The sequence below is a fragment of the Ambystoma mexicanum genome, chromosome 2q, assembly GCF_040938575.1.
Source record: "Ambystoma mexicanum isolate Mex_15411 chromosome 2q, UKY_AmexF1_1, whole genome shotgun sequence".
Classification (NCBI taxonomy): domain Eukaryota; kingdom Metazoa; phylum Chordata; class Amphibia; order Caudata; family Ambystomatidae; genus Ambystoma; species Ambystoma mexicanum.
Window position 1 is genome coordinate 332,954,351 of NC_090924.1, and position 25,201 is coordinate 332,979,551.

General features: G+C 48.1%; 1 protein-coding gene across 1 annotated transcript in view; it reads left to right on the forward strand.

The window, feature by feature from the left end:
• The window catches only part of RAB26 (RAB26, member RAS oncogene family), a 1,605,669-nt gene that overhangs the window by 21,307 nt on the left and 1,559,161 nt on the right, over positions 1-25,201 (forward strand). The window contains exon 2 of the mRNA XM_069647333.1: positions 12,497-12,607. Coding sequence (XP_069503434.1) covers positions 12,497-12,607 — 111 coding nt within the window. The remainder of the gene's footprint in view (positions 1-12,496; positions 12,608-25,201) is intronic.

Genomic DNA, 25,201 nt, shown 5'->3' on the forward strand with positions numbered 1-25,201 from the left:
TGAATCAGTCGTGCGCCAGAATTACATTTCACAGTCATCAGTCAGACCCCAGCGTGCACTGCCATGCGCTTGTTTTTCACAGATTCTCGCTCCTGGCTGAAGGGAATTGAAATGTGAAGGTTGCGTAAACTCTTTCGAGAGCCGCGCTAAAGCATTAAAGTGCTGCGCCTCGAGAGCCGCGCTAAAGGATTTATGTGCTGCGCGTGCGCCTCGAAAGCCGCGCTAAAGGATTTAAGTGCTGCGCCGCTGTCGCGGAAGAGCTTCCGTCGGCTCCAGGGGTCGGCTCCATCCTTAGCAATAATACACCATGGACCTGTGCAGCCTGGGCTACACGAAGACAAGCAAACCATAGCGAGGCTGGGGGGCTTATCGTCAAGCACACTGCACATCAAAAGGCAAAAGAAACTCATGATGCGATGGAAGTAGGGAGAGTAGAGGCAAGAAACTGCATTCATCCTATTCAAAGTTGGGGGGGGCTCTGACATACGCTATGGGAAGTGACATCACAGGAAGTGATGCCACTAGAGTGCAATATGCACATTTCATTGAATTCGTCTTTCTGTACCGAAGGAAGTGCACTGGAACAATAACAATTTGTCAAGAGAACATATTTTCCTATAACATTGCTGGTTTAGTATAAAAGGTGTGCACCTTTTATATTTAAGTATCTGTAAGAAAACATGTCCTGAATGGCAGAATGCAAACATGAGGCATTTTACTGCTGCATGATATGAGAACCGGGTGGTTAAGTGTCTGGCCTTACAGCCGTGGACCTGGGTTTCAATCCCAGCCAGCAGCTTTCATCCAACAACTGCACCAGCTGCACACATATCCGGTGCACCAATGCACCATACGACACTATCTCTCTCTACTGACTTGAACTACGGTTCCCGAGGACGTTCAACCTAACAGCGCTGTGAGGTCATACCAATGATATATAAGGCACTTTATAAATGCCACATAACATAACTGCACTTCAAGTTGGGCCAAAAGTTTTTTTTTTTTAAGTTCCTACAAACCATAAAGGGGGTGGCCTCCACCATCTGAACACGTGGGTGATGGACGCCATCCACCCACGTGTTCCCCCCTACTTGTGTCCTGCCTATGATCACCATGAAGATACAGTGGATGGTCTCTCTGGTCCTGTGTATGTGGGCCTATAGGCGGGTGGGGTGGCGTGTGGGGGTGAGAAGGCCGAAAGGACCTAGAGGTACGCAAGGTGTTACTCTGTGTGGCTTGATGACGTCTGGCACTTTTGGTTATAGTTTGTCTCCCTTTTGCTCACGGCCCCATATGGAACCGAGCTGCACCTCCCTGATGAGGCCCGACGAGGCTGAAACACGTCTGGGGTTGCTCGGGTTTCCACACAGATGGGACATGACCTTGACGTTTGGGCTGGACTGCTCCCATTGGTGGCATTGGCCGAGTGACTTGTAGATGGCTGGTCCCCTTCTGCAATGACAGGACGGCTAAAAAACAGTAGCATGCAATGTGGCCCTGAGCATTGCCAGTGGAACCTTCCATCCATCACATTATAGACCCAGGGCAGATTTCTTAAGGTCTGCCAAGTTCTCCGGAGCAGCGGGAGCAAGAAGATCAACCCCTTAGAAGGAGCCATGCATCAGTGGGGTGTTGCATTATTTAGGAACCAGACAGGAGCTCGTGGGAGGTACCATTGAGGGGCCTGCTGATGCTGAATGCCCCAGGGACATATGTGCTCACCTACTGGGAAAGGACACGTTGAGCAAACTTTAGCCAGGAGGCTCAGGCACACTACCCTCTCAGGGGTTGGTTAAGCTCATATTTGTGAACCTACTATGGCTTGATCGATAGAAGGAACCGGAACAGAGAGATTTGGCAGTTAAAACGGAACCATGAACATCTCAGGAGGACGATGCTAGAACTGGATAAGTGTGATATCTGCTCTGCTTCCCTGAAGAGTTCCGCTTTTGCTTGGCTGGAGGGAAAAGCATCATAAGCCTGGGACTTCCGTGCCCCTTGACCTCTAGTGCTGCAAAGGGACGAAGGCTTCAAGGCACTCCAACTGTTGCAGAGGCAGCTAATTGCCTAGCATAGACCCTGCCCCCCCCCCCACCTGAAACGGCCCCAAAAGATGCAGAGACGACTACGGACACATGCATGATGTGTGAGAAAGGTCACACTGCTGGTTCCTGGCGCTAGACAAGGGATCCGCTAGTAGACCAGTTATATGATGGTTCATGTTTAACCAAAGCACCAATTTCATTCAGACCAGTGTCCAGGAGATCACATCCAAATGATCCCTTCTAAGTGAAATTCCTTCTACGTCAGATTGTGTTATTTCTTAGGATTGCCAGCTCCTGCTTCGGCTGTTGCATATCAGCTGCCCCAACTTTGGGCTGGAGGGCAGTCGCTTGGCCATGAATGCCCCATTGTGGCCCCCGGGGAATTCACCACCCGGCTACTTTGCGTTTTGCATTGGTAGTAGCCCTGCAGACTGACCGTGAGCCTTGTTGCATGCAAGAAAGGCGAGCACAGACATCAAACCATCTTCAGAAACACAGTAAGACCATGGGCCAACATGTGGAAGCAAAACGAGGGCTCTTCCTTGCCCCACTGAACCCCCTTACTTGGCAAGCTCATCATCAGCCGAATGCCCAAGGAGCATGCAGCCCACACCCCCTCCCAACAGGGTGCCCTGTGTAGGCGGCGACTGGGAGGCCAACAGAGCCTGGGCAGAAAGGATCTGTGTCATCACTGTGCATTTTTCACTGGGCATTCGAAAATCTAGACTTGTTTTACTGCAGGGGGGATGCGGGGGTTGGGCCCTCCCATACACCCTACATGTATCTTTAACTTTACCCCCCCCCCATCACACATACATATGCAGCGAAACGGGGCTTTGGAAATTTGACATGTTGGTACAGGCAGTAATGGGATGCACGTTGATGGCATGATACCGACAGAAAGGGACTCTAGTGGTCCATTCTGCGCCTCTCCACACACAACATTGCCACCGGTTCTGTGCTCCCAAGCACTGGCAACAATAAGAAGACGTCTAGGCCCATTGGTAGCATGGCAGTGCCAGCAGTGCATGGCTTGATGTTCTTGTGCACTTTTCTTAATATCAGCTATTTTAATGTGACACATGTTGTCAAAATCAGACAAACATGATTTGGCCCTGGATTCGAACACGTTCTCAGCAGTATAGGCACGGATCCGAGCAACACGCGCCTAATGATCTGAGCTATCTGTCCTGCATGGACCCTACAGAGGCAGATGACTAGTGTTTACCCTGATGGCCATAAGGTAGTTGTGCTACTGCGTGCTTTCTAACTGCCTTGCCTCTGTTGACGCTTCCTATCGCTTGAGAGGGAAGGGGGAGGGCAGTGCCCACACACTGGGACGCATCCATGGGCCTTTGATGCTGCCAGCCAATCAGGCGAATGCATGAGCTGAGTAATGGCCAGTCGACCCCTGTGCCTGTGTTTAGTGCCAACACCAAGGCAGCCTGCACTTTAATGCCAACCCTGGACGCATGTACCAGCCAGATGCCCATTATAGTCCATTCATCTCTCGTGGCACTTTGCGGTCACCCCACGGGTTCTCTTTGCTTCCTTTACTGGCCCTCTGCCAGGCTGGATTGGGCACTAAGGAGCTGCCACTGGGACTTTGCCCCACAGGTTCTCTTTGCTTCCTTTACTGGCCCTCTGCCAGGCTGGATTGGGCACTAAGGAGCTGCCACTGGGACTTTGCTGCCTGTCCACAAACAGAGCGGCCGAGGATGGGTAGTTAGTTGACTCAGTAGGTTGTTGACACGTCTCCTTTATGGTTTAATGTCACATATTGTGATGCATTGCCATCTGGCAAGGCTGTAAAATCCCTGGCTTTTTTGATTTGTAATAAATAATTCAATGATGCAGGTCATTCCATCTCTGAAAGGGAAACCTGCTAATCGGGCTCCCCTTTCCTAAACTCAATGCCAAACGCATTGTGTGTATTTGGCTGCATGGAAGACAGGCCCCCTGTACCTAAATTAGGATGATCATAAGCAGCACCTGATGGTGGCATGTTACACTTGAAAATAAAGCTGTACCTGAGTTAAGGCATGGCACTACATATAATTATTTCAGCCACATTCAATTTAATGTGACACTTATGTCAGCGCTGTGGGCCAAGTTCAGCTGTGCAAGGGTTATTTGTTTACATTCAAGACAAGGCTTCCCCTGCTCACTGGCAGGACTTTAGCCTTGGGGCATTGCCTCTCTGTGTTCCTTTGTAAGGTAAGATCCTTTTACCCAGTACAGCCACCCCACAGGTTGTTGGCATGGGAACAGAAACCACAAGGCACACCCATTCACAAAGTGGTTGGCCTCATATCAGGGTGCTGCATTTCTAAATGTGCAGGTGTGCGTCTCTCTCTCTCTCTCTCTCTCTCTCTCTCTCTCTCTCTCTCTCTCTCTCTCTCTCTCTCTGTGTCCCCTGCACTTAATCTGGTGCAAACCACTTTGGGTATGATGACAGAAGGGCAAAGTCCAGTCTTTTCAAGAGTGGGTACTGGACCCCTAAAGCAGGCTAGCTTCAATCCAGAAACCTGTGGACTTTCGCCTTTAAAAGAGGGGGTCTCACACCACTTCTGGGAATCATCCTTTGGACTGCAATCCTGAAAGAAGATTTTCATTGGACCCTGCTGGGAGAGTTTTTATTTCCAGTGTCCTCCAATTGTGAGGTGTAGGCAGGTGTTTCAAGGCGAGCTCTGTCCCCTAACCACCCCCAGCAACCTTTGGGGTAACCTCTGCTGCTGGACCAAAACTGCATCTCGGCCAGCTACCTCACAGTGTCGCAGGACCCCTGAAGGTTTGTGCAAGCCTCCGCTGTGTTTTGGAGCCTGAAAAAGGACTAACGTTGGACTTTGAGACCCTGTAGTGGGACTCACAGAACCTGGAAGCCTGAAAGCTGAGATACCTGCTTTTGATGTCGACCCACTGCGAGCCATGATTCAAGCATGATCAACACCAAGTGAACTATCAGGACCCTACAATGTTCCTTTGGCGTTCAATGTTCTTTGACACACCGTTTGCATGGTCTACTCCATTCGCCGCTGTATCATGCAGGCTGAAATGTGTTGTGGCCTCAACTTGAACCAACCAGTACTGCTGCCTTGTATTTCTCGAGTCACCATTCAAAGCTCCCATGTCTTCATTGACTCTCCTGTAAGTCAATTGGCCTGACCTATGTGTCTCCTGAACGGGCAACCTATGAGTCACTGCATTGAATCGACTTGCCTGCACATCATGGTACCACCTTGCCGCCATCGAACCTAGACTACTGACTGAACCTGGTGACTGCCTAATCTGCAGAACTCTATTAGACTCTTAGAGATCACAGCCATCTTCCATTCAACCCTGACTTGATGGCAGCTTGCCGCTGGACGGCCGTGCCTTCCGCATCTTCAAACTGAAGAGAACCCACAATAGACGCCGAAAAACCTGGTTGATGACATCAAACCATCCAGACCTTTGCAATGGTATTATTGACTAGTGGCTTCCCCCTTGGTCTGTCTTTGGGTCCTAGAGACTGGATAGGTCATTGTTATCCCTTTTGCAACCTCAATAGCATATCCTTTGAATATTGTGGTCTCCATTGCCTTTTCTCCCCGTCTCATCACCCAGAGTGCTGCCTCTTTTCTACCTTTGCATATTCCGGGCCTCATCATGAGTATGGCGGTAGCTGTGATGGTAAAAACAGCACGGCTGCCGCCTGAGTCATTTTTATTTCTGGCGCCGGGCAATGGGGACTTACCGGGGCTTTACAGCCCCGGCGGTCCCAGTAATTCCCATTGGACTCAATGGGAATGGGGAGGAAAGAGATGCACCGGCACCATTCATGAATGGTGCCGGTGCATCCGTCAAGGTCTGCGAGCGGGTGCCTTTCCGCCCGCCAGATCAGACCTGGCTGGCAGAAAGGCACCTGCTCGCAGAACTCGTAGTTTGCCGGTCCGGAAACAACAGTACTGGTAAGCTTATCGGTACTGTTGTTTCCGGACCGGCAACCTTGTAATGACCCCCTCTGTGTTCATTGTACAGAGCTGGGCTTTTACAGTATTTTCTAGTTAGTTATTATTGTACATGGTGTGTTTGATTAAAGTATATATTTGCATAGAACCTTGATTGGACATTCCTCTTTTTCGGAATGTGTGACGAATCTGGAGGTTTTGTCCATTCTTCCCTGGTGGGAGCCGACCCCTTTGAGGCTGGGGAGATGAGCCCGCTCAGCAAAACCCTTCCTATGCATTTGCAAAGCAGGTCCTCACTAGGAGTGTCTCCCCTCAAGGGGACAAGAACTCCTGTGCAGTAGCCACTGTGCAGTACCCAAATAACCAGACAGACTCAAAGAATATGGCAAAATAGTACTTTATTATCAGCTCAAATAAAGTAGGAAACCCTGGTGAACAAATAGATTGCAGCTCATTCACTCTCAAATACATTTCTGTTACACAAAAAAGCTTTATACCTCGATGCACGTCAGCTATGACATCAGCCTACATGGTGTGATGCTGGAAATGCATCAGAGGGAAAGGGCCTCCGTATCCTTGTCCTTTACTGCTTTTTATCATTTGTTCTGTCGTGTTTTCCGCGCAGGAGTTCATGTGGGACTCCTGGCGGCGCAGCTCTCTCCTTTGGTTTTGGTGAACAGACCCATGGGATACCCTTATGGCCCCCATGGGTAGGGGTGCAACCCTGTGCCCCTAGTGTATGTTTTTGGGCACCTGTGTGTGACCCACAGAGCAGGGGACGGGCTGGTGGCAGCTCCGTGCTGAATTGACTGGTGCCCTGAGCGTCCTCCATTTTGGGATGCCCAGGCCCTGTCATTGGAATTGGTAGATTCATGATGGAGACAAAATGGCCCCCATGGCCTCTTGCCTTCCATTGCCTGTTACCTTGATCTTCCCGAAGTTTCGGGAAGGCCTGACTCTGTCCCTTCCCCCTGACTGGCTGTTGGGTGGAAGTTCCGTATATGGTAGTGTGGGGAAGTGCTGACCAGACTGTCTGGATCCTTCCCAACGACCGCATGTTGTGGGTACGCCTGTGGGTGGCACCTGGGTGAATGGAGTGTGTGACGAATACGCATTCTATGTTGTGGGTGTCTAGTATCTGGTGGTTGACACAATGACTGAGACAGCCCTGCCCGAAACCGGTATGAATGCAGTGTGGAGGGTTGAATGGCTGGGTACTTGTCCCAATACACATAACTTAATGTGAGTGTCTGGAGAGAAGTGAATGGCTTGAATGCACTGTATGCCTGATTGGCTGCCTGACGGCATGAATACCCTTCGACGTGATTGGATGCTTGAGTATGACCCAGCGGAATGAATGGGAGATCAACAGTATATCTGGGGACTTCTCACTGCTAGGAATCATGTTCAGAAGCTGAAGTCCACTACGACAAGTAACTGGAGTGAAGCTTGACCTTGAAGCCCCGATGGACGAGAAGAATTGCTGTTGCTCTCCTTCACAATCTGAAAGCTGCTGTGTCTACAAGGACTGACCCAGAGAGGACCTGGTAAGGCGCCCTCTTCCCGAGCTACGAGGGACCATCGTGCACCAGCTGATCTTTGCCAAAGCTCCCTGGTAGACAGACCTTCGACAGGCTGCCGATCGGAGACGGGGACTGCTGCGGAATCTCAAAGAGAAGCGCCCGGACTGTTGTCCGCCACTGTTGACGACCGCTGTCGCCGACCAGAGCCGCCGAGCTCCTGTTTGCCTAAGAACTTCATTTGATCCAAGGACGCTCTCGTACGCATCGTCGCCGCTGTATCCTGCTGGAGAAGGCCTGACCGTCGACGTGCCGAGGCGCATCCGCCGGTGGGTTTCCTGCCACCCAAAGACCACAGAGACGCCGACGACTCGACACCCTTGCTGGGCCACAGTTCTTCAAACTCTTTGCTGTCCATAATTATCGACACCGAGGTGCCCCGCACACCTCTTCCTTGCAGGACGTTTACCCTTCCCCGTCAACGAGCAGTGCTAGGAACGAAGCTGCCACTTCACCGTCGTAGCTCACCCTGTTCTCTGTCAGATGTTCGATGACCCGTGACTCTTGCCTTAAAGGAAGGACACTCAAGAAGGACCGTCGATTCCCCAACGAGGAACGCTACAAGGCCAGGTACTTTGGGGTTGCAAAACTATTGGGAAGTCTATTGTGAACAATATATGGACTGGGCTTGTGTCTTTATTCTACACGATGCCCAGAGCTGTGTTTAATGGTAGTGACCAGTATTTCTGCCAATTGTTCGTATCAACTGCTTTCCTTTTCTCACTACTGTTGGTTTCCTTTACGACTCGACGTGTGTGCCATTTTAACCGTACAGTTGATGCACTTTAAAGAGATATAATAGTAAATGTGTTCCCACGTAGAACTGTATATTTGCCATTATAGATAACCGAGTACAAAGTGAGTTATCGTGATATTGTATATAACCTTGAATATTAATTATATAAAGACTGTGTTTTAACCGATACAGTGTGCGGACATTCCTTTGTGGGTGCTTGGGGACTACACAGTACTTAAGAATCATCCCGCATCACCTTCCTGAGAAGCTAGGCTAGGTGGTTTGTCTGTTGATCTGTCATAGTTCCAGGGTCAAAGAGAAGTGCTGTGGACCCTCTAACAATGAGGTACCCCCACAAAATGTCTCTGCATTCTGGCTTTTCTGATAAAATTCCTGCATCAGGCTCATTTGCCCACTAAGTGTGGCCGGATTCCCATGGCCACTGCAACTAAGAATACTCCATCTATACTGCTGGCCTCATGTGGGGCTCGTGGTAGTCCTTAGTGACAGTGCAAGCGCCAGGTCCATAAGGGCCTCCTTTGCGCACGATCGTCAGTAAACCAATGCCTGCTGCACTAACCTGCCATGGTTGTGCCCCATCGGCATGCTGTATACATTCACAAAACCAAGCTTGACATGGCTGCCATTTTGCAACGTGCCATGACAGAAACAGGACTTGTGAGAGGCTATAATTAGTGGAACGGCTTTGAGAACATGAAATGCCTTTATTTTGTACTGTCACCAATGCATTTTGGTGGATTTCGGATGTAAACACGTGGAGTCTTATGGAATTATGGGTAAAGGAAACAGACACAACTAGTGCAATGATATTTACACCACACACGCCATTCATCATTACTTGAGACTTTCAGAAATGTAGAGTGTTACTGATTTCCTCTGGATAACTCACCTTGCCTTGATCAGATATTGAAGCCACCACTTATGGCATTTTCCTGACATGGGTGCTTGGCCTTGATGATGTTCTTGCATATCCTGTTTCATGACCTTTCCCAACTCCACGTATGAGGCGGCAATGTTTTCACTAGGAAGCAGGGGAGTTGCTAGGTCTGGAAACGACCCGGGGCTAAATTGATGTCGGAACTGTTGGGACTGGGGGCTAGCTAGTCTTTTGGCTGTAGCTCCTGAGATTCTATCTGGGGCTACAACCAAAAGATCAGGGGCTATAGCCCCCTTATCCCCCCCCTAGCAACGCCCCTGCTAGGAAGCATGTGGTAATATGCAATGTTGTGGACTCTCTATATGGACTACACAGTCCTAATGCGGACCAACATGTTTATGAGCGTGGCCTTATTTCTGGGCAATACGCAAAGGACCCACTCCTAAACTCACCAGCATAGCCATATTTAACAATTAAAAAATGCATAGCATCAATCAGCGGTCTGACATCTTTGGCTCTCCGGATGTTGTAGACTACAACTCCCATCAGCCCCAGTCGTCAAAGTCGATGATAAGGTATCGCGGGAGTCGTAGTCCAAAACATCTGTCGATCCACAGGATGCAGACCCCTGTAAGATGATCATACTTGGACAAACAATTGGACTGTCTCCGGGAAAACATAAATAATGGCTCTATTAAGAGGGACCGTAAAGTCGTAGCCACAGAGTGACAGGACGCACCATGGGCACGAACATCTAACCCTATATCTTCCAGGCAGGTTTAAATATTCAGATTTAAGGAGAGTTGTGGGCGAACACATGTTTACAGAAATGATAAGTCCTCCCTTTTGGATTTAGAATTGTGTGCAGTGTTTAGAAATACATGTTTTGCTTGTTCTGCATTTCCTTGCTCCTTTTAGCACTGCAAGTTCAGGCATCACATATATTTAAAACAGGTAAGTTTGGCATCCTGCCTTGAAAGTGATGTTACACCTGCAACACACGTGGAGCACAACATATAGAGAGACTTCAGCCATGTGGTATCTTAAACGAATCAGCTATTCATACTTACCGAGTCGTCCTATATGATCCGATTAAACAAAATACATTTTCTAAATTTGACTGAATACCTTAAGCAACCATCTGTCCCAAATGCATTTTTTTTCTTTCTCTTGAAATGCACGATCTTCTAGCCTAAAGGCTGTGCGTGCAGTGACTAATGCAGTTTTGAATCCAAATCGGGCACTTCAACACAAAACAACCCAGCAGCAAGGATACAAAAGACAAGTACAACATACGCCATCATTCATTTCACAGTCACCTACACATGTGTAAAAAGAAGCACAGCCACCGTTCTTAAAGGTGTGTAGCCTAGTTGCTGTCCATCTAAGGATGTAAACAACTGAGTTGCAAGCATACAGAAGAGCATATTTTTCCAAAACAGGGGCCATTTCCAACTGCATGCCAGCTAACTTCTGCATCCTACCCAGGTGGGCCAAAGATTGCCAACATGTTTCAGTAGAAAGTTGAGGTATCAGCAGCCTTCTTCAGGACAACACTGATAAAAATGACTCCGAAAGTGCTCCGAGGCTTGGTCTGTAATGAGACGTAGCTGAGGAAAGATGTTTTCAACTTTATGCTTTGGAAATCCATTTTAATAAGCAAGTGGACCCGAGAGTAATACGGCTTCCATTGTAATGTTATTATATAAACAATATGTACTTACAGTTGAGATAAAACAAGACATTTTTCTGTGTTAAGTTAGAATTGAACACAAACAGTATGCAATTTTCAACTATCTGGAAGTAAAAATGTAAGAAATATTTGTGGGTGTTTGCTAATTATTTGCTCATTTGTATTTGAAGTAGAGGGGAAAACATTATGTAAGTGAAGCTTAAAAGTGGGTGTTCCCCTTGAAAAATTGGTAAATTAAGTTCGTTACTGTGATTTATACAGCACACCGCTGCCATTTGCATGGTAACTCACCTGGTCTGAGCGGGTGGCGGTACGTTGGGTTAGTGGGAACAGAGGGAAAATACAAGCTAGCTTTGCTATTGTGTTGATATGTGAGGACCGGAAGTACCGAGGTACTGTGTGTGGGGGTCTGTTTCTAGGCGCTCCTTGTCAAAGGCTGGAGCAGTGGAGGGCAAACCACAGATCACCAGACACTCCGGCCCACAACTCTCAGGATACCGCCCTATTGACTATGTTGCCCAAAGGCAAAAACCTCCGGAGGGTCGAAGTAGCCCACCACTGGCATAGTGACATTTGTGTCCAGATGGGATAGGGTAACCAGATTTTAAAAAAAATGTTTAAAAATCGGGACAGGCCATAGACATAGAAGTAGGTAGAGTAAATACAAATACAAATTTAGTCCTACTTCTATGTTGCTGGTCTGTTGCGGCGGCCAGGGTGGAGGTGTGCTCACAGGCACACTCCTCTCATTGGAGGAGAACACCGGGAGAGGAAAGGGGAGGAAATGAGGCGTGAAAAGCATTCATGCCCCATTAGCGCAGGAAGAGTTGCGGCTGGACCCAATTTCGGGATTTTTAAATCGGGTCCCAGCAAAAACCAGGACTGTAGCCACCCACATTTGGAAACCCGGGACGGGGTTTATAAAATCAAAAAACTCCTAGCACCCCTGGGCGGAGGGTGATTTCCCCTGACTGTCCCATGAAAACCGGGACGTCTGGTCACCCTATGGGAGCCTCTTGTGTCTGTGGTGCAGGGGTGCATGCAGATTGCTGTTGTGTGTACCTCGTTTCTTCTGATACCCCTCTATAAGCGCATCAGCTGGTGGCTTTGTGGTGTTCATGCTATCCTGGGTGAATTACTCTGTCCCTGTAAGTCTGCAGGATTGGCAGTCGCGCGACACGTCACATTTGTGTATGTATCTTGAAACCTGGAGGAAATGGTTGCGACCAATGTCAAATGACTGCGAGATGAGACAATTAGCACTTGAGCTAGTCGGGCTGTTTGATGAAAGCTATCTTGAGGTTAATTATGGTGCCACATCTTTCCTTGGAGAAGTGTTACTTTCAAGGAAAACGTCGCTCTAATGATGTCTGCGGCAAGATGCATGAAGCGGACTGGACTCGCTGCCATGTGAAATGTGTAGGGATGTTAACAAAGACACCCTGTTTTTGTATTTGTGAAAGATGTAAAATGTGTTGAGACGTTTTTGTCCTCTTTTGCTTGCTGGGTAACCACTGCTCCGCCTGCTGGTGGCCATTAGTCCCCTGTTGCTGCGGCCGCTGTAGCACACTCACACCTTCCGCTTCCGTTTCAGGTGATGCTGGTCGGAGACTCTGGTGTGGGGAAGACCTGCCTGCTGGTGCGGTTTAAGGACGGCGCATTCCTGGCTGGCAGCTTCATCTCGACCGTCGGCATTGACTTCCGGGTAAGAGGCGGGCCTTCTACAGTATGATCAGAATGGAGCCGTCCTCGCTGCTCTTTAGAAATGTCCTGTCACGGAACTGCTGTCCTGGCTCTTAGCACTCTCCCCAATTGGTGTGACGAGGGCCACTGGTTGATGGTTAATTCTACTTGCAATCTGTGTCACGGGTAAACCCTTCAGCTGAAACCTCTGGTGAAAGATTCTATCAATGTCCAGGATGGTCATTGGGTTTAAGCAAGGCCCTGATCCAGAGTGTGAAACTCTGGGTATTTGAGGGAGGCTTCAGGCGGCTGAGGGACTGCACTACTGACTTGGTGCTGCTTGGTTGGATGGAGAGGCGGGCGATTACAGTGATTGGATGCAATAGTATTGAACACATGATTGATTTGGGCATGGGAGGCAGAATTCAAAATCAGCCACACCCCTGCGATGCTAATACTCCTCCTGGGTCGCAGCATGTCCGCTCACTGCACTGGCAAGCATGGCCCAGGATCATGCATAATTCACGTGGGCGCGGCCGCGGAAACCAACATGGCAAGTGGGGATTTGGGAGTGTAGTGGCAGGACTGAAGGGAGGCAGGCCCCCCTTTCTATGATGCAGGTGGGGGGAGGAACGTGGGATATGTGGTCGAGATGAGAATGACAAGCGCGAGTCTGCACACGCGGACTCGTTAGAAATCCAAATTCCCTGCGTGCATCCATCCACTCCTAATTCATAAGTTGCACACATGCCAGGGGCATTCCCCCTTGCTTTTAGGTCTCCGGCAGGTGGAGCCCAGTACATGGTCTGCGCTTACAGTGAGGCTTGGGAATGGGTCCATTAAGGTCATTGGAACTCTTACCCATTGAGCTGATTGTGCACCCTTTGGGAAGAATCTGAATAAAGTACTTATTGGGGATGTGGGAGTCATTGGGTGGGGGTTTGAACTGTTGGATTCTTAGTGTCCTTCCACCCTGGAACAAATGGCAAAGCCCTTGGAATGTTTCTCAGCGTCGCCTTCCTGGGCTGGATGCCTTCTTCTGAGAGGCCGATATGGGGTAGATGGCAGCGAGGAGAAGCAGAAGATGGAGAAGAGGGTGAAAGGTTGGGCGTTAAGACTTGCGGCTCTGTTGGGGGCCTGGAAGGTTCACATCTCACAAAGAGACAGGTGTTTATGTGTGAATGGGTCTTCCCTTGATCTGTGTCAGGGGTAGGCAATCTGCAACTCTCCCGATGCTTTGGCCCGCAGCTCCCATGATCTCTCACCACTGGCCATATTGGCTATGATTGATGGGAGTTGTAGGCCAAACATCTGGAGAGCCACAGGTTGCCTATCCTTTCTCCATGGGATGAATGGAGTGAGGGGATACAGATGGCTACCCCTACTCTACTCCACTTCTGCTGCCTTCATCTTTCCCAACTTTAGGAGGCATTCTGTAATTAAATGTCCATTTATTTATTTTATTTGGCATTTGTAGAGCGCGCCGAACCCGTGGGTATCTGGGCGCTCGACAGGCGTGTAATACAGGTACAAAAGGTGGCATGGAAATACAATTGTACATGGTTTCTATAAGTTACAGTATGTACAAATACAATAGTGGCAAAGAGATACAGTTATGCAGGGTTAAAAATAATGTACACGATTTACAATGTCTGTGGAGTGTCAAGGCGGCCTAGAGAGGCCGCGTGCTACGGAGAGAAGCCTTGATAGCGACTGAGGGAAAGCAGCCAGGATTTGAGCTTTCTGCGGCAGGATAGATGGGAGAGGTCCGCTCTGATGGCTAGCGGGAGGGTGTTCCATTCTTTTGCTGCTACTACTGGGAAACTGCAGCCCTCGGCTGTGGCTCTGTGGAATTTAGGCACTGTGAGGAGGTGGGCCGCAGAGGCTCGTGTGGGTTTGGTCCTTTGGGAGGATGTGAGTATGTTGGAAAGGTATTCTGATGCAATATTGGCCAGGCCTTTGTGGGTCATTGCCATTGTTTTATATCTAATTCTGTCCTGAGCGGGTAGCCAGCGTGCTTTGCGTCTTGCTTCGGATATGCACTCTCTCTTGGGAATATTTAAGGCGGCTCGTAGCGCGTTGTTTTGTGTGACCTGCCGTTGATTATAAGGCTGTCTGTATGCATTTTCCTTAAGGGCAGCATGAATTACTAGTCAGAGTTTTCTGTATGAATTTAATTCAGGCTTGCAAACCTTATGTAACTTATGCAACTTTGTAAGCTTAAAATATCTGTGTCTCTGCGCCCTGATACCTCCGGGTCTGGTGCGCACTATAAATAAAGAAAGAAAGAAACAAACAAACAATGCCTCCCCTCTCAGTGTGTAGGGTTGTGCCTGGCCAAATTCTCCTTCCCGGTCTTGCACAGGTGTGCACCATAGGGCATCCTTTGTCAGATTTTGCCTATGCTGTGCAGCGACACTTGCCTACAGAACTCTGAACATTGGTGACGTTACTCCACAAGACCGGCCATGGAATGTCGCGCAGGGACACGCCATGAACACTCGTTGACATGTACCTCTGCGTCTGCCCAGTGATTGTGTGGTTCTGGCAGAGCAGGCGACTATTGGCTCATTCTGGCAAGGAGCATCCTTTCTTATGCTTAAGACGTTTAGAGATGTGGCTAAAACGACCCCAGGGTGGTGGCAAGAGGTGCTGTGCGCTTATCTTGAAATGTGGTATTGTTTTATGTGCATCGAGCACAACATGGCGACTTTGGAACTTTCATATATAGAAGGAGAGTTTCTAGTTCAAAGTTTCGCCAGAGTGTAGGATGCAAACATATGTTACATCTTAAGGGCAGCGAGGGAGGGAATGTGTGACCTTCCCGGAATGGGGGTCCTGATATAGCCCCTGAATCTCATTTGCTGCCACCTGTCAATGGCCTGATTTACTGGCTAATTAAGGCCTGGAATACCATGTAATTATTGTAGACCATCACTTTGGTTCGTAGAGTATCTCCATCTAACTATGATGCACGCAGGGCATTGTTGAAAGCAAGACGACACGGAGCAACACAGGTTCGCTCCCCGGGTCCGCGCTTAGAAACCTCTGGGTATTAAGTGCGTTATAAATAACCTATCATATCCCACTGCAATGCTTTTTCCACCACCCTAAGGGTCTGCAACCTTTGGCTTGCCAGTTGTTTTGGACAACTCCCATCCGCCCTCGCCAGCTGAGTCAATGGAGAGGGAGCATGGGAGGCGTTGTCCTCTGGAGTGCCACAGGATCCAGACTGCTAAAGGATTGCACCTTAATAACAGTAACGCGCAGAAATGCATGCGCGCAAACACTATGAGCGGCGATCTGCCCCATGATTCGGAAGTATCACTGGGGCGTAGGCTGCGCAGACGCAGCCCCTTCACGGCCCATCTCTCAAAGGTTCTTCTCTAATCATGCTCTCTGCTGACAAGAACATGATTTTGCGTTGCTACCACGGAACGAGGTTTTCTACTCGTCTTTGCTTGAAGATTTAGCCCTGGAAACGTCACAGAGGAGGAATGATTCGGGTAGCGAAACATGTTTTCAGGCGGTAAGACCATTAGTCTGAGAAAGAGCAAGGACACTCGGAGACATCAAGATGAAGAATGGATTATTGATTTAAGGAAGCGTGCTTCAGGGATAAGGGTTAAGCTTTGAGGTGGTGTCACAGTGGACATTCTCTAGAGAGTATGTGGACCTCGTCACGTAAATAACTCTAGAGTATGATATGATATGATAGGTTATTTATAGCGCATTTAATACCCAGAGGTTTTTAAGCGTGGATCGGGGATCGAACCTGTGTTGCTCCGCAACGTCTTTCTTCCAAGGCGAGCACGTAGCCCCTGAGCTATCCTCCCGAGACCTGAGTAATGTCCTCTATATTCGAGAGTCTTAGTCTATTAGAAGGTTCGTTGAATGTATCTTTCTCTTGTTGTCACCTTTTTGTAATTGATTATTATTTATCATTAGTTTATCTACTGATATACAAGTGTTGTCGTTGTATCGTTGGCCAGTCAAGTCATGGTTTTGGACCATCCTGCTTTAGATGCTCCAGTCGTGAGTTAACAGCGTGCTGGCCTAGACCTCAACTCAATGCAAGGGTTGGTCTTCCAGAGCCAGGGGTTAAATCTATGCTTCTAGTTGTATCCACAACGCGGGGTCAGGTGGTAAGTGCCGTTAGAGCTCAAGGGATTGTCACTGACTGTTTAACGCATGCTTAATTTTCCCAGGAAATCACTCTGGCCCTGCTGTGTTCTGGCAGCACTGGTTTTCCAGCTGTCACCAATGGTCACCGAAGGTCATAGATTGCAGTGATACCACTGCCGGGCTCGAGGCGGCTGCAGCACTGAAACCGGCATGCCCCGGATGCTAGATGGTTTCCTGCGACCACCTGATGGGGGCAGTCTGCGAGTTTCCCTGTACTGCTGGACAGCCTTTGATGCAATGGACCACTGGTCTCTGAGAACTATGGGGTGTGGAGATTTTGGAGGTATGTTTTTGGACTAATTTGCCTCCTGTGTAGTCAATCAATTTATGGAAAGGCGATTGCACTCCCTTTCAGGTGCCCCACAAATCTATCATGGACCCCATGTTTTTTCTGCCTAATGAGGTCACCAGCTGAGTGACCTTGTCAAGCAACGCAGCATCTCCCTGAAGGTACCTGTAGAAATGATCGAATTTAAAAAAACGAATGGAGAAATTACCGATTTTTGTTTTACTGATTTTTTTTTCGAAATGTAAGACATTTTACTAAAATATAGGTGTGGGGTGGGGGAAGGGTAATAGTTAAGGTGGGGGTGGGATTTCTCCATTCAATCATGAATGTTATTCTGCTGCTGTCACGCTGGGCCGGCTCGTCTCTCTCGCTGGGGTAGCCAGCACCGGTGGCAATGGCTACAAACCATTTCGGTGTGGTGGACCCAATTCTGCCACCAACAACTAGACTTCACCACAACCGACTTCCTGCTGATCTGGCTCCAATCTTAGCAGCCGCCAATACACACTTGGCTGGCAAAGCTGGCGCAGGCAGGCAGGCAGGCAGGATCTCGGACTTGGCTGTGAGCACTGGCTTCACAGTCAGAGAACATTACTCCTTCTGCCAATTGTCAACTATTGATGCTGCAGAAAATGTGTCATCTAATCCCAGCTGCAGACTAAACACAAATAATTCAGGCTCTTATATAAAATCTCTCTTGGACCTCAGTCACGCTGCACTTTCTGGCCTTCCGGCCTGGGCCCGTCAGGCTCCGGGCAATCCCTCCCTGTAGGGGTGCCTATATCTGATCGGCAATAATCGATCGTGTTTGGGGAATTGATGGCAAAATGGCATATTATGCCGGACTTCTCTGCCCTCTACAGACATTTGTATTTCATGTTTCTGTTGTTAAATTGCAAAATATTAAAGGTACATTTTTGGTTTAGTTGGCCCTACATAAAGTCTTTGAAATAATAATGCATATTCCCATTCAAGAATGATAAAGAGAGATTCTAGAAAAGAAGCGCAGACCACGTCGCATTTATTGCACCTAGGTCTTGAAAGCATTCAGGATCCAGGTTGGGATATATTGAATAATTGCTTATTTGTACTGAGTGTGCATTTAGAACCACCCCATTAGCATAGAGTGCTTAGTTTTGAATCTAGGAGTAAAAAAAACAACTTTTTTTTTTACGTGAAGGATGCAATCAATGGCCCAAACACGTGATGTTAGCCCTTGTGTCAGATCCGCAAACCGCGGAAGGCTAGTCGGTAACCGCTAACGTACTGCAATGGAAGAAGCACTTATCTGATCTAAAAGTAGGAAGTGAAACTCCAGACAGGAAGTTAAACTCCAGGCAGGAAGGGAATCCCCAGCAACGACTGGCTGCCAATCAGAGAACAAAGCGTTTTTCTGTGTCAGGGGAGCTAGCACTTCCTCAAGTCCAATCTAGTGGGATTGGGTGATACGCGGAGGGGAAGAGTATGAAGATATCAGGGTACCATGGGCGTAATTTTAGGGGGGCACAGGGGTGTTTGTCCCCCCAACTTTCATGGGACACCATTTTGTCCCCATTCATTTGGCTGGGGCACCTTTTCTTCAGATGTCATGTCCCCCCAACATTTTCAGCAAAGTTACTCCACTGCAGGGTACATATTCCTGAGTATCCGCCCAAAAGACGAATCCACAAAACACATTTCCCTGGCCAATGAGGGAGGAGGGGAAACCAAGAGAGCAGCTGCAAAATCCGCAGAGAGAAAGTCAAGGTGAATGGCAGCTGTTGGATAGGCAGCAAAGCAATGAGGCAAGCAGGACCCTTCATTAGATTCCTGCCAGATCCCCCACCCTATAATAATTGGTCTTCTTATTTGCAAGTTTCATCATCTCAGTGTATCCACTTCGAAAAAAAGAAAGGCTTAGCCAGTCTTGGCGCGGTCAGACCTATGACTGCAGGTTCAACTCAGATGTCGGAGGTGAGCGCTGAACTCACTCAGCTATCTTACTGTGAAGTAAAGCAGAAAACTGTGTGCACATGGGTCCACATTGGGCAGGGGGCCCCCTGTTCCTTCAGCATTTTTGCCTGCTGCCTAAGCGCCCTGTTAACCTTCAGATAGTATAGAACAGGCCAGTTTAGTCACCTGTGTCATAACCCCTAGCTCCACGTCAGACCACGACCAATTCTTGTACATCATGTTGGCGTGCCATCTTCCCCAGGCAACTCATCAGCCCAATCTGCTGCTGCCGGTGCCTCCGTGACGCAACGCTTATTAAGTGTTTACTGGGGACTTAGTACTTGTGGAAGTATGAGCCAAACTGGAGTCCTTCTTGGGGGTTCTGCTTGATCCCATGGGATGTTTTCCCCAATGATGGCAGCTGAACATCGTGCCCCCCCCTCCCGCCAGACTAATGAGCGGAATCACTAATGATAATATTACAAATTTAGAATTATTTTCTTTTCTTTTGTGGATGCTTTCTGGGAGCCCAATATTTTGATGTGCAAATACCCGGGGGATGGCAGTGGATGTTGAGGGTGATCAGAATCCAGCTCGGGAGACAGTGCTTTGCTCGAGGTTCGGGGAGTTATTGCCCGAGCCAAGGCCTATCTAAACCCAGGGCAACCAATGCAGTTGCCACCTTCCAAGAGCTATTTTGTCGGACATTATTTGGGACACGCTGATGGCAAGGATTTGCACAGCTGTTAAAGGTACACAATATTATCAATACTTTCCAACATAGAGAAGAGGATATTTTCAGATGTTATGTTTTGCCGATATTAAGGGTTGTTACACAAAACTCTAGTCAGTTGTTGACCTGTGACCCCACCCCTGCAGAAAGCCTCTCTAGTAATCTGCAAACTTATTATTAAAAAAAGAGGATGTGCCCCCGGCTTGTAGGATCCTGGATAAACCTTCGATTTTAGATGGTTTATCCATGGACAGACATGATCATTTTGTATGTAATGTAATGGGTTGCTCATAACGCGCTCAATACCTAGAGGTTTCTCAGCACGGACCTGGGAATCGAACCTGTGTTGCTTCGCATCCTCTTGCTTCCAAGACGAGCCTGTTGCCCCTGAGCTATCCTCCCGAGACAATGACCTTTCCTCTGTATAATACCAACTGTCTGCATTAGACGTAATATGCTGAATTTCCTGTTTGGAGACTATGCACCACCGTTTTTAGCACGCAAGCACAACTAGTGTAAACTCCCGTGTAGTCGCTCATCAAAGCTGGTAGCGAGGATATGACGGTGGATAACAAGCACAGCCAGTGCAGCGATGCATCCTGAATGACGCGTATCCCGACTGGCCCTGGCGCCTTGATTGCGCTCCCTGGGAATGACGTCCAAAGGGCGGCTGCATTGTTGGCCATGGAGAGGACCTTGAATGCCCGCTCACGAAGGATGGCTATTGGAAGTCACCCGTAGCTGTGCCTCATTTGCTAAGCTAATGGTCAATATGTAGTGTGATTCTGTGGCAATGCTGCCAAGCACAATTTTAGGATCCAAGAAAAAAGATCTTTGTAATTATGAGTTAAACTGGTGGTTAAACGTACCTTACCTAAGAACCCAATCACTGGTTATAATGATACCACATTAGAATAAAGACGTATTATTTACATCTTGACGAAAATGTGTTGAATTAAAAGAAGTTTACAATTTCTGTTGATAAATGAAACATCAATTTTCTTGGATATCTCATTGAGTAATCAGTCCACAATCTGTGGAACACACATTGTGGTACTTTGGGGGGTTAACCAACTTTGAAAGCCTGTGTGCTTGTGACTTAACAAGTGTATTTGTAGAGCACACGTTCATAGATCGCCAGAGGAGTTTCTTGGCGTTATTGACAGATAACAGGTGTTCATTGTTACCCAATTTAATGGCACTCATTTTATCTATCTCATAAGGAGGAAAGGCTGAATATACCTGCCAGGATTCGAACTTGTGACCATGAGATCAAACACAGGACCCTGTAGTGGATGCATTAGTCCATTGAGCCACAGACCCAGCTATAGCTAGCGACCTTGCTGGAGTACTTCATTCATGGCTACAGTACATTACATATTTTGAAGAGAAGCAGGGAACTGTTATGGTTTTTGCAGAGGTGTGTGTGTGTGTGTGTTCTCAGCTTGTTTGAAAAGAGACAGGCCAGCCTTGAGAGGCATGTCTGCATTTTACCACCATAGCAATGTTTACCCCTATGTGTGACCCTGTTTTTTCACTGTGCCAGGTTCCAGTGCCTTCGCTGGGGAAGAGAGTGTGACCCTTCCGCTGACATTGTTGATGGTTTATGTTAGAGTGCATTACACATGCAAACCGGAGCCTCTTTGCCAGAGCAGAAATTGGCGATCACGGCCAGTCCTGCCTGCAGAACAGTGTCCGCCTCTGAGAGGTTTATTCCATCGATCGGGGACCCCAGGGGGTGATTTGGACACTCTCAGGGAGGTATAACATCCTCACTTGGTATGCGCCATTTTGCTATGTTTTCTTTATTGTTCTTATATTTTGTAATGTAATGTAATTTGTTATTTGTATAACACCTTTTCCCACTGGTATGGCCTCAAAGCGCTGTAGGCAAGCGCCCTCTGCGGACCAAAGGCCAAGCTATGGGAGATTCGTCAGAGGAGTTTAGAATGCGTGTGTGCATTTTAGCCAATACGAAGGTAGGTAGCGGTGGCCAAGTCCCTGCTTGCGACCCATAGCTAGCTGGCTTGTGGCTGGGTGCTGTGACGTTGTCGGGAGAGTATGCGAGTGCAGGAGACTGATTATGTAGTGAATATTGTACATTAGTGAGTGCATCTGTGCAGCATATTATCGCACAGAAATTATCCAACAAACAAGAATGCAAGAGCCATATTGATGAAAGGTTTTGTCCTCCCAGAAATGTTTTTAAGGAATCAAAAAATGTGTGCCAGTATCAGAATCTAAGCAGGAGCAACGTAACCATTTAAAACGATCCGCCTTGGAGTATGGCGCTAGTTGCTCTGATTAACACTGGGTTTGAAACGATGACCATCTAAGAAGATGGCGTCTGTGCCGCTCCACGTCTTCATCAGGACCTTTCATTTCTATGAACCCAGTATTGTGCCCGTTGAATTGGAATGCTTTGTCAGAGTGATTCTTGGTGCACCTGCGCATATTCTAGGGCTGTTTTCTCCAACACTGATATTTATTTACCTTCAGATGTGGCCTACAAAGATAAGTCTGCAAAGACATTAAGGACGTTGCAGCTGTAACAATATAAATGGAAACAACGTTTTTGGCTTAATCCACAGAATATGAATTACTTTGTTTCTCTTGTCAACTGGCCTGAAGGACAATGGCCAAAAAAAAGGCCCCACTGTTTTGTGAGTGTCACTGCTTCTGGTTCTCCGCATGTGTGAACCAACGTTGTTCCACGTTCTGATCCCTCTTACATGCGAACACAGAGAGGCTACATGTCAGCTCTTTATCATTCATTAGATGCCAACGTCTTTTGAGGAGACTGTGGAAGATCTCTCTCGATTCGTTTTTTCTTCACCTTGTCTGCACCTGCCAAATACTTCCTCTGAATCTGTGCAATGTCTACAGCTGCGGAGAAACGAGTCCTGGCCAAGGTTGCTTGTGGTTGAGTGGTGGGGGTTTATTTGAACGAATGAATGAATAATCATTTTGTAGTTCTTGAAGTTGATGGATTGCTTTCTTCACCACAGAAGAGAAGGTAGATCCCAGAGTGAACGTTATTTAATCAATGCTTCTTGAGCTTTGCCCCCAGAACTTCTCACTTGATCAATGTTTCATTAGCTGTGAGGATTTCATCTGTAGTCCTGTATTTTGCCTTCCATGGTCTCCGAAGGAGTTTCGATACTATGCAGAGAAGTCTTGTAATCCCGCACTTAGATGAGATCGGCGTATCCTGGGTAGACAGTCAAACGGTTGCGTTCACTTGAAGGTTGAGATCAGTCTTACATACTCCCTCCCTTAGATGAGATCGGCGTATCCTGGGTCGACCGAAAACGGATGCATTCACTTGAAGGTTGAGATCAGTCTTGCATACTCCATCCCTTAGATGAGAACGGAGTATCCGAGATCCTGGGTAGAGAGTCACACGGATGCGTTCACTTGATGGTTGTGATCAGTCTTACATACTCCCTCCCTTAGATGAGATTGGCGTGTCCTGGATCCTGGGTAGAGGGACAAACGGATGCGTTCACTTGATGGTTGAGATCAGTTTTACATACTCCCTCCCTTAGATAAGATCGGTGTGTCCTGGATCCTGGGTTGAGAGTCACATGGATGCGTTAACTTGAAGGATCATATCAGTCTTACATACCCCCTCACTTAGATGAGATCCGCGTGTCCTGGATCCTGGGTCCTGAGTCAAATGGATGCGATCACTTGAAGGGTCAGATCAGTCTTGCAAATCATATTAATTATTTCAACATTTTCAGACCATGAGTGGTTCACAGTCTGCAATCCGCACGTAGGATAGCGCAGGGGTGTTGCTAGGTCTGGAAAAGATCTGGGGCTATGCTAATTTTGGGACTGTCAGGACTGAGGGCTAGCTATCATTTTTGGTTGTAACCCCTGAGCTTCTATCTGGGGCTACAACCAAAAGACCCGGGGCTATAGCCACCTCAGCCCCCACCTAGCAACGCCTCTGGCATAGCACATCTTTTAAATTATTTATTTAGAATTCTAGAGCCCACAGGCATCGAGGCGCTATAAGAGGAACATAAGAAGGCTTGATTCAGGGTTACATGAATGCCGCCCATAAGAAGTAGTCTTAGTGCAAGGTACATGGTTATATATAGATACATACCAGGTTACTTAGTTACAAATACAGTTAGATACATGATAAATACATGCTGTGTCATACAAAGAGCCTGGTTTTGATGGCCTTGCGAAAGGCCGCATGAGAGTCAATTACCCTGATTTGAGGAGGGAGGGCATTCTAGTAGGTGGCCGCCGTAGGTGGCCACCATAGTTGGGAAGCTGGTGCCGCCAGCACGAGCTTTGCGTATTTTGGGAAAAGTTATCATATTAGAATATGGCATTCTGGCTGGCCTGGAAGCAAGGGGTTTGGAAATCCTTTGGACAAGGGGGGGGGTGATCGTGGAGACACTTGTCCGTCAAAGCAAGGATTTTGAAAATGATCCTTTCCTTGACTGGTAACCATTGGACCTGCCTCCTGAGCCCTGAGATATGATCCCTACGTGATAGGCCTGTGGCGGCTCTAAGAGCGTTGTTTTGAACTAGTTGAAGTTTGGCGAGGTTTTTACCTGAAGTTCCTACAAGAAGGGCATTACAGTAGTCCAGTCTGGATCCGATTATTACCCTGGCGATGGTGAGGCAGTTTTGTTGGGATATAAACGGTCTCACTGCATTAATACGTTTGGAGTGGTTTGCTGAGCAGGATGCTATAGCATTAACCTGCCTGTTCATAGGCATCTGACAGTGTTGCGGCTGCATTGCCATGGTTGTATCGTTGTCAAGTGAACCTAACCTTGTCATTTTTCTTTGGAGTGGAGCAAACACTCGGTGTTTTTCTTTTCATGAATCAAGCACCCCTCCCCTTTCTTGCATTGGATTCTCCTGATTTCTCTAACAGCCATGTTGGCCATAATGCGCGTGAGCACTGGCCGGATGTCGCTGGCTGGATGCGAACAGAGATATCTTGACGCACGCCGCCGCCGTCCGTCGCACCAGCACTCCAGTTGCGCAGAGGGGGTTATAGCGACAGGCGGCCACTTGCAGACCAGGGCGGATGAAGGCCGAGCAGCAGGAACGTGGCACAGAAAGGAAGTTCATTAGCTCTGGCAGCCTCTCGAAAACTGAAAATAAACCGCCTTCATTGTTAGTGTTTTGACCCGAGAGACTTTCATCTCGACGAGGCCAGAGGAAGACGGTGGCTTTGAAGCCCAAGGCAATGAGTGCATCCGGCCAGTTCTCAGTAAGTGCATGTTTACAGACCTTGGGCCGCGGTGTGCTAGTCCAGTCTCCCTGAGTACTCATGCGCAGGCCAGTCTGTTGCCTTAGCATTTTACTGGGCAGAATGCCTGACCTTTAACCTGCACTTGCATGTACTGAATGCTCACACGGCCTAGTAGGACCGCCTCTTTCTTTCTCTTCATTGTTATGTTTGCCTCTCATTCCCACGTGGACGCTTTGAAACACAATTT